This window comes from Schistocerca nitens, chromosome 10, assembly GCF_023898315.1.
Source record: "Schistocerca nitens isolate TAMUIC-IGC-003100 chromosome 10, iqSchNite1.1, whole genome shotgun sequence".
NCBI lineage: Eukaryota > Metazoa > Arthropoda > Insecta > Orthoptera > Acrididae > Schistocerca > Schistocerca nitens.
In genome coordinates, this window is record NC_064623.1 from 115,162,366 (window position 1) to 115,176,859 (window position 14,494).

The window sequence follows — 14,494 nt, forward strand, 5'->3', positions numbered from 1 at the left end:
AGTGTTGCTTACCATGTAGCTAACACAACTATTTAGTCTCTGACTCTAAATATTCAGACAATTTGTAGAAACAGTGGTTGATGAGGTATGCTTTTGATTGTCTTTGAAATGATAGGGGTTCTGAATTTCTGGTTTTATGGTAGATGGGAGCTTATTGTCTATCTTTCCACCAGACTTCATAATGCCATTTTGAACCCTAGACAAGGAGGCAAGGCTTACATGAAAATTATTTTCGTGTTTCATATTGTGACAGTGTACATGACAGTTCAGATGAATCTCTCCCTCTCTCTCTTTCTATCTCTTTTTTTTCTTTTTAAATCAGCTACACAAATCATTAAGGAGTAAATGTATTGGAAAATAAGGGTAAGTATTCCAAGATCGTTCTAGGTTTCTGCTAGACGTACAGTTATCTACTTCCCACAGTATCCTTACATCTCATTTCTGCTGAATGAACACTTTATTTACTTTGGATGAACTGCCACAGAATATGTGAGGTATGACCAAAAAGCATTTGGAATTCTTGTTGTTCTTACAGAATCTTTATTTATTCATCAATGTCAGCTTTGTCCCCTTCAAAGTAATCCCCCTCAGATATAATACAGTTGTGAAAGCACTTTTTCCAATCTTGCAAGTACTTCTGGAACTCACTTTTCATTATGGCGTTCAACTCCTTCAGCAATACCATTTTTATCTCATCAGTGGTGGCAAAATGAAACTCTTTCATGATTCTTTTCTCGTCAGGAGTAGGGAAAAGTTGCTGGGGGCCATGTCCAGTTAAAATGATGGCTGAAACAACATGGTAGTTTTGTTTTTTGACAAACAAATCATGAACAAACATTGAGGTGTGAGCTGAAGCATTATTGAGATGCAATTTCCATGAGAAGTTTTGCCACAGTTCTGGACACTTTCTTCGAATCGCTTCACACAAAGGTGCATTACTTCCAGGTAGCATTCCTTATTGACCATACAACCTTAAGGCAGGAACTTATGATGCACTATCCCATTGGAATTGAAAAAAAAAAAAAAAAACAGTGAGAAGAATCTTCACACAAGATTGAACTTGTCGAATTTTTTTCGGTCTTTGCTCTTCAGGCAATTTCCATTGGTGCGATTGGGCCTCAGTTTTGATGTCATACTCTTATACTCATGTTTTGTCACCTTTTATAACCTTCTTTAGAAGATTTGTATTGTTGTCATGTTCATTCACCAACTTCTGAGTAATGTCTAAGCAATTTCATTTTTCGTCAGAATTGAACAATTTCAGAACAAAGTTTGCAGCTACACATTTCATGCCCAAACAATCGAAAAAGATTGCTAGGTATGACCCAAAGAGATGCCAGCATCACCATCAATCTCTCTCATAGTGATTTGGTGATCTTGCAGGACAATTTTCTTTACTTCTTCCACACAGTCATCAGTAATCATTATGCTGGGGTGTCCGGGGCGTTCATCATCTTCAACATCTTCTTGACCCTCTTTGAAATGTTTGGATCACATGTAAACTCTTGTCTTACTCATAGTAGATTCACTAAAAGCTGCAGTCAACATTTCAAATGTGGTGCTGAATTTTATTCCATTTTTCAAGCAAAATTTAATGCAAGTTCTTTGATCTATCTTTTTCAAAAGTAACAATTCACAGATCACTCAGAAACACATATAACCTTTTCCACTGCCAACAAGAAAGTAAAAATTCAAAACAGCTGAAAATGCAAACATTTATCATGAGCCTGTGTACCAACAAGATAATTTTTTTAAATTGTGTGTATAAAGCCTGAAAAATTAAAAAAATTCCCATTACTTTTTGATCAAACCATGTAATTCTGTAACACAACAAGGAATGAAAATATGTCTTTAGACCAACACAATGGAAGATACTTCTAAAGCCATAATGCCCTGAATGGAGCTTCTCAATCAGTTTATTTGCTGACTCCAATTTAATTTGTTATCCAGCTGGATCCCTAGGAATTTTCATTTAGTTGAAACACAGCAGTACAGAATACATCCCCTTGTAATAATTACACACCCAAAATAAATAATTTTTTTCTTTTCCATTCTCATTTATATAAATAATACAAATACTACACATACAGAAAATCTACAGTTCCTTATCCAAACTGTGTTTCTCCAAAGTTTATTATTCGGTTTATAGTTTAAGAGCTGCTAATAATAACAGTATGGATATTTAATGCAGAAGTATTTTAGTCAAAGAAATATTCAAAATTTATTATTCACTAAAACCCTGGGCACTTTAAAATTTGACCCTTTTAATATCTGTCTGTTTTAGCATTGACATACCTTTTTTTGAAAGCTCTTACTCTCTTTTTTCTCCCGAGCATCCTACCTTTTCTGAACCCCATGTATTTAAAATATTATCTTTATTCAGACAGTGATTCTCTCAAAATTCCAGTGTTATTGCCTTCTAGTCCTACTTTTTCATACCAAAAGTGTATAAATTCCCTAGAGTAGCATGATAGTTTATGAAATATTTCAAGGAGGATATCTGTCTCTAGAAAAAATATTGGTGGGCTTTTAAAAAGGCAGTGCACACTCAAACTGCCATCTGAAGAAACAGAACCTTCGTTTGTACCAATTTAAGAGCATACGGCTAACTATTAATCAAAAAATTGTCTGTATCCAATGTGTATTTATATTCTATAGTTTTTCTGTTTTCCAAGTTCCTAACCAAAATGTAATAATTGTTTGCTGGACTGTGACTCAAACTTGGTCCTTGTCTTTCACAGACTAATGCTCTACCAACTGAGCTACCCAAGCATGATTCACAACCCAGCCTCACAGCTTTACTTCTGCTATTATCTCATCTCCTACCTTCTAATATCCACAGAAATTCTCCTGCGTACCTAGTGGGACTAGCACTCCTGGAAGAAAGGATCCTCCAGAGACATGGCTTAGGCACAGCCTGTGGATTTTTTCCAGAATGAATTTTCACTCTGCAATGGAGTGTGTGCTGATCTGAAACTTCCTGGGAGATTAAAACTGTGTCCCAGATTGGGACTTGAACCTGATGCCTTTGCCTCTTGTGCGCTAGTGCAGTACCAACAGAGCTATCCAAGTGTTAACTGGCAGAAGCAAAGCTGTGAGGACAGGTCAAGAGTCATGTTTGGATAGCTCAGTTGGTAGATCACTTGCCCGAGAAAGACGAAGATCCCAGATTCGTGTCGTGGTCTGGCACACAGTTTTAATCTGCCAGGAAGTTTAAAATCATTACACACTCCACTGCAGGATAAAAATTTATTCAGGAGATAAAAAGCAGTAACTTTGGATTCTGACAATATTATGGAAAGGATAGATTGCTACTCACCATATAAAGGAGACAATGATTTGCAAACAGGTACAACAAAAAGACTGCTCTATCTTCGAGCTTTTGGGTACAAAGCCATCTTGTTAATCAGAAAACACACACAGATCCACTGTCTCTGGCTGCTGTGACCTCAGTGACCAGAGACATTGGTCATGTGTGAGAGAGTTGTGTTTGTGTTAATCTGTATGTGTTTTTCACTTTTGAAGATGGCCTCATGACCAAAAGCTCCATTGCATAGTCAGTCTTTTTGTTGTGCATGTCTGCAACTCAGCATCTCCTCTACATGGTGAGTAGCAGTCTATCCTTTCCATAATACTGTCATTATTGCAACCTTTATTTTCCATTGCTTAACTTTGTAATTTAACATTTTGTGATAAATGTGCTATGTGAGTCTTTAAACATGTATTGCACACAAAGCCACAGTCTGTGGCATGGATTCACCGCATGTGTTGAGCATGACATGTGTACACATAAAAATATACATCTATACATGCACTGAAAGCTAAAGTTCTGTGTAATGATTCTAATGGGATTAATTACTGACAGACTGTCATGTTATCTTCTGCTAATAACATAATTTAGATGTTGTATGGAGGGGCACGGGATCAGCACACCATTCTCCTAGCTGTTGTCAGTTTCCCAGACCTTGCAGTCTCTATTTCTCACTCATGATAAACATATTAGGCTTTCATATTTTTCTGTGTGACATATTTTCTGTCTCTCAGCTCTGACAAAGATTTTCAAGAGGTTTCATTTACTTGTAAATCAAACACAGGAACTGGAACCCCCCTCCCAAGATATATACAATAGGCCCGGTTCACTGCAAACTTCCTGAACCTCTAATGGGCCAGCCTGCAGTACCCTTAAGGGTAATGGATGTAAACTACTAAAATCACAGTCAATCCGTGGTTAGCATTCAACAAGCACCAACACTATGTCAGTCAGCATTATATTTACAGTGAGTAAGCACCCCACACCCATCTTGTAAAGTTCCATGGTGAGCTACAGCAGTGTATAAATGCAACTGCCACTTGTATGTGAGTTTACCGATCTGCTGTATTCAATTTATGAAGATTAATGGTCAGCTAATCATCATTGTGTTTGATAATGATAATAAACATATAAACATGAAAATCAAGTCCCAAAACAGTGTGAGTGATTATTTTAAAAATCACTAAAACATACTTAATAATGGCAAAATGGTCCTTAGAAAGAGAATGCTACAAAGGAAGATAATTGGCAGTTCAGTCAATTAGTTACAGGATTAATCATAAGAACCGCTGTGGTTTCAGAAGATGACTGCACGAAGATGACCGGCATACAGAAAAGTGTTGTATTGTAGTCACAGAGTGCACCACTAGGGTGCAGGAATGTCAGAACATGTAGACAATACATTACCTTCATAAAGTCTCATCAAATTATTTTGTGCTTGCAGATAGGCAGCCCAATGAATACATTACCAAAGCAAACTTCCGTTTTTGTGACTCCCAGGTAGGAGCAACAGTGACATTAATGAGTTGCATGCACGTATTGACATTTACTGCATCACAAATGGAGTCCACATTGAGCACCGTGGAGACAGTCTCTGTCCACTGATATGTGCTGTCTTCTGAAACTCCACAGGTATTTACAAATAACCCGGTAGTGTATGGTCATTAATACCTATGTCTGGTGCTAAAAGATGTCAGTACACATCAAAAGACACAGAAAATAATGATTCTGTTTCAGTAACTTACCTTCAGACAGCTTCCCCACAATGTGCACTAATTCAGTTTTTATTCTACCTGTGCAATCATTCTCTGCCCATTTTGGTGTTCTCAGTAGGCCTTGCAGGACCAGTAACAGGCCGTGCAACTGGTTATTTGTGTCATACGCGCCACCAGTTTGCCGGTCTTTATGCTGTATCTCCAGCTGCTTCACTATTTGGCCCACATGACACACAACATCCTCTACTGGTGTAAGATTTGTGTAACCCTTGGCTGCCACACGGCGCACTGCGTGCACTCGACTACTGGTCACCACTCTGAATAGAGCGTGGCAAAACTCCTCTGCTACCTGCAACACAGGTGTAAGTCACATTTATTAAACAGCTATAGATGAGGCAACAGCCTCTAGTGCACAATGGCTATAAAGTACAACTTTAATCTAGCCTTCATCTACATCTACATACGATACTGCTGTAGTATGTGGGACTTGTGCGAAATAGGACTTACACGGGATATTGAATGTGTACAGAGAAGGGCAGCACGAATGGTCACAGGTTTGTTTCACCAGTGGGAGAGTGTCATGGAAATGTTGAGGAAACTGAACTGGAAGATGTATATCTGCATCCACACTCCACAAACCACTGTGAAGTGTGTGGCAGAGGGAAATAATGATTGTACTAGTTATTATGACTTCTTCCTGTTCCATTTATGTATGGAGTGTGTGAATAATGATTGATTAAACACCTCTGTGACCACTGTAATTACACAAATCTTGTTCTCATGATCTCTATGGTAATGATACATGTTGTTGTTGTTATTGGTGTTGTGGTCTTCAGTCCTAAGACTGGTTTGATGCAGCTCTTGGTCTCCCTCTACGATTTTTACCCTCCACGCTGCCCTCCAATACTAAATTGGTTATCCCTTGATGCCTCAGAACATGTCCTACCAACCGATCCCTTCTTCTGGTCAAGTTGAGCCACAAACTTCTCTTCTCCGCAATCCTATTCAATACTTCCTCATTGGTTATGTGATCTACCCATCTAATCTTCAGCATTCTTCTGTAGCACCACATTTCGAAAGCTTCTATTCTCTTCTTGTCCAAACTATTTATCGTCCATGTTTCACTTCCATACATGGCTACACTCCATACAAATACTTTCAGAAATGACTTCCTGACACTTAAATCTATACTCGATGTTAACAAATTTCTCTTCTTCAGAAACGCTTTCCTTGCCATTGCCAGTCTACATTTTATATCCTCTCTACTTCGACCATCATCAGTTATTTTGCTCCCCAAATAGCAAAACTCCTTTACTACTTTAAGTGTCTCATTTCCTAATCTAATTCCCTCAGCATCACCCGACTTAATTAGACTACATTCCATTATCCTTGTTTTGCTTTTGTTGATGTTCATCTTATATCCTCCTTTCAAGACACTGTCCATTCCATTCAACTGCTCTTCCAAGTCCTTTGCTGTCTCTGGCAGAATTACAATGTCATCGGCGAACCTCAAAGTTTTTATTTTTTCTCCATGAATTTTAATACCTACTCCAAATTTTTCTTTTGTTTCCTTTACTGCTTGCTCAATATACAGATTGAATAACATCGGGGAGAGGCTACAACCCTGTCTTACTCCCTTCCCAACCACTGCTTCCCTTTCATGTCCCTCGACTCTTATAACTGCCATCTGGTTTCTGTACAAATTGTAAATAGCCTTTCGCTCCCTGTATTTTACCCCTGCCACCTTTAGAATTTGAAAGAGAGTATTCCAGTCAACATTGTCAAAAGCTTTCTCTAAGTCTACAAATGCTAGAAATGTAGGTTTGCCTTTCCTTAATCTTTCTTCTAAGATAAGTCGTAAGGTCAGTATTGCCTCACGTGTTCCAGTGTTTCTACGGAATCCAAACTAATCTTCCCCGAGGTTGGCTTCTACTAGTTTTTCCATTCGTCTGTAAAGAATTTGTGTTAGTATTTTGCAGCTGTGACTTATTAAACTGATGGTTCGGTAATTCTCACATCTGTCAACACCTGCTTTCTTTGGTATTGGAATTATTATATTCTTCTTGAAGTCTGAGGGTATTTCGCCTGTTTCATACATCTTGCTCACCAGATGGTAGAGTTTTGTCAGGACTGGCTCTCCCAAGGCCGTCAGTAGTTCCAATGGAATGTTGTCTACTCCTGGGGCCTTGTTTCGACTCAGACCTTTCAGTGCTCTGTCAAACTCTTCACACAGTATCATATCTCCCATTTCATCTTCATCTACATCCTCTTCCATTTCCATAAAATTGTCCTCAAGTACATCGCCCTTGTATAGACCCTCTATATACTCCTTCCACCTTTCTGCTTTCCCTTCTTTGCTTAGAACTGGGTTTCCATCTGAGCTCTTGATATTCATACCAGTCGTTCTCTTATCTCCAAAGGTCTCTTTAATTTTCCTGTAGGCAGTATCTATCTTACCCCTAGTGAGATAGGCCTCTACATCCTTACATTTGTCTTCTAGCCATCCCTGCTTAGCCACTTTGCACTTCCTGTCGATCTCATTTTTGAGACATTTGTATTCCTTTTTGCCTGCTTCATTTACTGCATTTTTATATTTTCTCCTTTCATCAATTAAATTCAATATTTCTTCTGTTACCCAAGGATTTCTACTAGCCCTCGTCTTTTTACCTACTTGATCGTCTGCTGCCTTCGCTACTTCATCCCTCAAAGCTACCCATTCTTCTTCTACTGTATTTCTTTCCCCCATTCCTGTCAATTGTTCCCTTATGCTCTCCCTGAAACTCTGTACAACCTCTGGTTCTTTCAGTTTATCCAGGTCCCATCTCCTTAAATTCCCACCTTTTTGCAGTTTTTTCAGTTTTAATCTACAGGTCATAACCAATAGATTGTGGTCAGAGTCCACATCTGCCCCTGGAAATGTCTTACAATTTAAAACCTGGTTCCTAAATCTCTGTCTTACCACTATATAATCTATCTGATACCTTTTAGTAGCTCCATGGTTCTTCCATGTATACAACCTTCTTTCATGATTCTTAAACCAAGTGTTAGCTATGATTATGTTGTGCTCTGTGCAAAATTCTACCAGGCGGCTTCCTCTTTCATTTCTTAGCCCCAATCCATATTCACCTACTATGTTTCCTTCTCTCCCTTTGCCTACACTCGAATCCAGTCACCCATGACTATTAAATTTTCGTCTCCCTTCACAATCTGAATAATTTCTTTTATTTCATCATACATTTCTTCAATTTCTTCGTCATCTGCAGAGCTAGTTGGCATATAAATTTGTAATACTGTAGTAGGTGTGGGCTTCGTATCTATCTTGGCCACAATAATGAGTTCACTATGCTGTTTGTAGTAGCTTACCCGCATTCCTATTTTCCTATTCATTATTAAACCTACTCCTGCATTACCCCTATTTGATTTTGTGTTTATAACCCTGTAGTCACCTGACCAGAAGTCTTGTTCCTCCTGCCACCGAACTTCACTAATTCCCACTATATCTAACTTCAACCTATCCATTTCCCTTTTTAAATTTTATAACCTACCTGTCCGATTAAGGGATCTGACATTCCACGCTCCGATCCGTAGAACGCCAGTTTTCTTTCTCCTGATAACGACATCCTCTTGAGTAGTCCCCGTCCGGATATCCAAATGGGGGACTATTTTACCTCCGGAATATTTTACCCAAGAGGACGCCATCATCATTTAATCATACAGTAAAGCTGCATGCCCTCGGGAAAAAATTATGGCTGTAGTTTCCCCTTGCTTTCAGCCGTTCGCAGTACCAGCACAGCAAGGCCGTTTTGGTTATTGTTACAAGGCCACATCAGTCAATCATTCAGACTGTTGCCCTTGCAACTACTGAAAAGGCTGCTGCCCCTATTCAGGAACCACACGTTTGTCTGGCCTCTCAACAGTTACCCCTCCGTTGTGGTTGCACCTACAGTACGGCTATCTGTATCGCTGAGGCACGCAAGCCTCCCCACCAACGGGAAGGTCCATGGTTCATGGGGGGAATGATACATATGGGATTGTAATACTTGTATATTTCTAAAGTTCATTTAAAGCTGGCTCTTGAAACTCTGTCAGATGGCTTTCTCAGGTTTGTTTGCATTTGTCTTCAAGCATCTGTGTGATACTCTCTCATGGGCAAAACAAACTGGAGTCCATTGTGCTGCTCTTGTCTGTTATACCCCCTGTTAGTCCTACCTGGTATGGGTCCACACACTTGAGCAATACTCTAGGATGGTTCACATAAGTGTGCCATAAGCAATTTCCTTTGTAGGCAGAATGCATTTTTCCAGTATCCCTACCACTGAACTGAGTCTCCCACCCACATTACCTAGGAGTTAGCCTATGTGATTGTTCCATTTAGTATCCTCATAAATTGTTACATCCATGTATTTGTATCAGTTGACCAATTCCAGTTGTGATTCATTGATATTGTAGTTGTAGGATATTACATTTTTTCCAATTTCTGAAGTGCACAGTTTTACATAGTTCAAAAGTTAAAGTGCCACTTTGAAATTTTATAAAGATCCAACTGAATATTTGTGCAGCTTTTTCGAGGCAGTGCTTTTCTGTTGACAACAGCAACATCGGCAAGAAGTTTGAGGTTCCTACTATTATTGCATGCAAAGTGATGAATATAAAATATGAACAGCAAGGGACCCAACACATTTCCCTGCGTCACATGTGAAGTAACTTCTACATATGGCAATGACTCTACATCCACTGATAACTGTCATCCAAGATAATGCTGCATCCTCCCTCCTCTCTGTATAAAGTAATTACCGGGAAAATTAGACACTATAATGAAATTGCCCAGTGATACACTATCATTCTTTATTGAAGAACATGATACACCTGCACTCATAAACAACATGCTCTAATAAAACTTCTGATACAGCAACCTTTTTCACATCTGTATTTACAATGTAAATATTTTTTAATGACATTCACATGTGTGTCAACATAAAATGCACATATAAAAATTATTTTCACTGAAATGATATTATTTCAAGATTGCTGTACATATTTTGTGTATTTTTGTAACGAGATACAATGACTATTATTATTAGTATTAATATTGATTATTGAAACAATCTGAAGTAACAAATTAAAAATGAGTTGTAAGTGAAATTCTTTTCTCTCAAAATGTAAACATTATAACCACTGGAGTAACTTTATAATGTAATATCTCTGAAGTCAGTTACTTGGTGGGAAAGAGAGCTATGTCGGACATGCACTTGTAAAAGTAGTAAGTCTGATGTTGCTGTTGTTGTTCTGAGAGAAGAACTGTATAGAGTGTGATAATGGAATGTGGAAAGTTGAATTCTAAAATATGAAAAGAAATTTGTAAGCACGAATATCATCCCATTAAACTAAAACCTGCACCAAATATTATGCTACAATTGAATGGACTATGAGCAGAAGTTAAGTTAAACTGACATGCATTTTAACCCTTTCACTGCTCCAGACATAAATATACGCTAATTGTTTCAGTACTCCAGACGTATATATACTATTTGCTATAAAAAATACTTACAGCAGTTGTATAGTTACGTATAACGCCGACAATCGGGCCAGCGAATCGGAGGTAATTGTTGCGCCAGTATGCAATTTAATTGTTGGAATACTAGGAAATACCTGAACAACTATTGAATGCTGAATTCTCTTTCTGCTGAGTTCATTCGTATCGCTATTTTACCTAGTTTGTGTGCGGCCATTTCCGCGTTACCAAATCAAATGACGCGATGTTACCGTCCATTTACAGACGATGAGCTGCTGAGTATTCGAAACCAAAGTAATGACGAGGACATCATCATGCCCAATCCAGCTGATTATGGGTGGACGGATAATGACGATGATGAGCTGGCAGATAAATATGTCACCACAAATATAAAAAATATTTGTGAACCAACAAATGTTGAACCAGTAAATACAGATCCAGATTTTGATGTTATCGCCGATTCTTTCTCCGACTCTGAAGAAGAGCCTGAGCATATGCCTGAAAAATCTCCTAAGAGACAGAAAACAGTTGATTTTAGATGAAAAGACTCTGATTTGGACTCTAAAGTGCATAATTTTGATAACAGTGGTTCCGGTTGCAAAATTGTCAATTTAGATGATTTATGTACTGTATACGACTGCTTCCAAGTTTTTTTTAGCCAAGAAATTGTGAGCTACTTAGCTGAGAAATGTAATTTATATTATGAACACCTTTGCAATGATGCCAGTGAAAAATCAAGACTGTGATGTTGGAAAAACACAAACAGTGACGAAGTTTATTGTTTCCTTGCTGTAAATTTTCTGATGGCTCAAGTGATAAAAAATGAAATAAACAGTTTTTGGACCAATGATCAGTTAATGTCTACTCCAATGTTTGCCCAAATCATGCCGAGAGATAGATATCTTCTGTTACTTAGAATGTTACCTTTTGCTGATAACAGTAAGGACCCTGGAGATGACAAAATCTGGAAATTATGTCGAATTGTGGATCACTTGAGAAAAGTATTTCCAGGTGCTTTCTATCCTTTTAAAAATTTGTGCATTGACGAAAGTTTAGTTCTCTTCAAAGGTCGTGTCTTCTTCAAGCAGTACATTCCTTCCAAACACCACAGATTTGGTCTAAAATTTTTTGTGTTATGTGATTGTGAAACTGGTAATATTCTTGACTTTATTATTTATGTGAATGCAACAACAGACGTAAAAAAAGAAACTGACTTTGGTGTAAATGTTGGAATACCTGGAAGCATTGTTCTCACTTTACTTGAACGTTACCTTGGTAAAGGTCACACATTATATGTTTTTTTTTCTTATTTGCATGACAGAACATTATATGTTATTTTCTTATTTGCATGACAGAACTGTGAGAACAAACCACAAAGGCATGCCTGCTTTATCAAAAAGAATTTAGAAAAGGCGAGATTGAGCTTATGTCAACAGATAAACTTCTTGCTCTGAAGTGGCAGGACAAGCGAGAAGTGACGATGCTTTCAACACTTCATATAAGTGAAATTATAGCGACTGACAAAACTGACAGAACCATGAATGAACCAAAAATAAAACCAGCTTGCATTGTAAGCTACACTGAAAATATGGGGGCCGTCGACAGGAGCGACATGATACTAAGTTTAGTAGAATGTGTACGAAAAACTGTAAAATGGTATAAAAAGTATTTTTTCATTTGGTGGACCTGTCTCTGCTCAATGCGCACACATTATATACAACTCAAACGGGATGAAATATTTCAGTATCTGATTTTCAACAGAAACTTATCAAGGAGATCCTAGAGATTCACCACCAACCGCAAACAGAGGGACGATGTGGAAGGAGATCAGCTGATGGTGACAATCCCTTACGCCTAACCGAGCGCCACTTTATCTCGCTAATCCCAGGAACTTCAAAGAAGAAGGCCACCCAGAGAAGGTGTATTGTATGTGCAAAACATGATAAATGAAGTGACACAAGATACATATGTGTAAAATTTAATGTGCCTTTATGTTTGAATTTTTGTTTCGAGACATATCACACTTTGAAGTATTACTAATGTAATATGTTTCGTATTTTTTTCTCCTAACAAAGTACCTTTTTTGAACAAAATAAGACTTTCTGAACAAATATTTAAAAAAAAGGAAACGATTTCACCAACAATACTGGATTTTGCATCTCATTTTTATCTCAATAATAACAGTAGATAGCTACAGTCGTATATATACGCACCGGGTGAAAATAATGCGCACAGGGCGTGAGCCACTGAGGGTAAATGCGCAGTGACAGGGTTAATAAATGTCACGGATATTCTAACGATTTCTTCTTATTTGTTGCTAATGTTTGACAAAATACCATGCAGACATAAAAACAGAAGATACATGTGAAGTTTGTTAACTAGAAATACTTTTTATGGACTGTAACTTTTGATTGAATAAAATTATACGCCGGTTGCACTGTGACAGTGTGAATGAGAACCGACCTGCATTTTTCCGAGGCTGTAGGGACAGGTGCCATGAGCAGAGACCTGCAGGAGGAGCATGAGGGCAGGTAGGAGGGCTGCTTGCTGTGGGAGGCTCTGCCAGTCTCCCCTGAGGGTGTCCAGGATACGGAGCCCCAGGCTGGGGTACTGCCGAACCAGGGACTCGAGGCTACTGCCACTGGCTGGAGCGATCTTGGAGCTGATGGCAGTCAGCAGCTGCTGGCACGCATTCCTGTAGTGATAGCACATGCATTCTCAGTGTTGCTGTTGCAGAAACTATTGATGTTCATTGTGTCTAAATGTTTTCATCCTAGCATTTCCCCATTATAGAGTCACGTCTTAAGGTTGAGAGTCCCTCTTTTAATTTCAAATATGTATGGGGGGTTGACACATATCAGTAGAAATATTTTTATATGTTGTACTTTAATACGTACACATATCAGCATGTGAGTTGTTTTTTCGCTACAATAAACAGTCTTCCCACAAACAGGTCACAAACTTTATGGCCTGATGTTTTCCGTGCAATTATAACTACACCAGTAAGTGGACTATGCTTGTCAGTATAGACTAAACTTTTTGTGACCATGTGTCTACATGTCAACACCTTACCTGCTGCCCGGGGAAGAGTGTGCATTAATGGCTTGCCCTTGCCATATGTACCTGGAGGTAATAAACAACCTAAAAACATACTGCTCCTAATAGCTACAATTATTAGTCTGCACATGAGTTAAAAACTGAAGTAATATTGTACACTACACTGTCCTCAGTCACCAGTAAAAATATCTGCACTTATACCATTAAACTCTGTATATTATGTTGATAAATGTTTAGCAAATGGATGAGTCAAGTGGTTCATTACATCAGAAACGTAGGTGGCTTTGCAATAAAAATGCATATCTACAACCATTCTGCACTCTGCACCATGTAATTTGTGTGGCAGCCCTCATGTTAAAGCCAACAAACACTTATTGAAGATGAATTAGCATTCTATAATAAAATATTAAATTGTTCACATTACAAAGCCAAACATTAAAAGTTCCCATTGAAATCGATGTAAGTCTGAGCACAACTACTTAGTGGTGCATGTGTATTCCAATTACGATATTAAGTGTAGTTCAAAAGAAGTCTTACACTGATGGAAGCTGCATGGTCATCAAATAGAGAAATGTTATATCAGCTTGAGAAGTGCAAATAACAGCCCCATGACTCTGGTCATGCAGTAAATCAGAAATCACGACAGCCACTGTCCGTAGACAAGCCCAATCTGGTCCAAGTTAACTGCAGCAGCAGTCAAAGTAGGATGATAGCAGCTAGTGAAGGAAATTCTGAGTGTGAGCCAGCTACAGGATTGCCTTCTATTCACCCACTATGAAATTTCATGTGACGGGTGTAAGGCGTACTGTTATCTTTGATGTTGTGATGTATCAATATTGTACTCCTTACTTATCACTGGTTTCTGGAACTTTCAAAGTGGAGCATGCTTTTACTCTGATT

At 38.4% G+C, this 14,494-nt stretch overlaps 1 protein-coding gene across 1 annotated transcript in view; it reads right to left on the reverse strand.

Moving 5' to 3' along the window:
- LOC126210434 (uncharacterized) overlaps nt 1-14,494 on the reverse strand; it is a 196,928-nt gene that overhangs the window by 87,294 nt on the left and 95,140 nt on the right. The window contains exons 11-12 of the mRNA XM_049939667.1: nt 13,001-13,232; nt 5,056-5,374 (exon numbers count right to left, since the gene is read on the reverse strand). Of these exons, the coding sequence (XP_049795624.1) occupies nt 5,056-5,374; nt 13,001-13,232 (551 nt within the window). The remainder of the gene's footprint in view (nt 1-5,055; nt 5,375-13,000; nt 13,233-14,494) is intronic.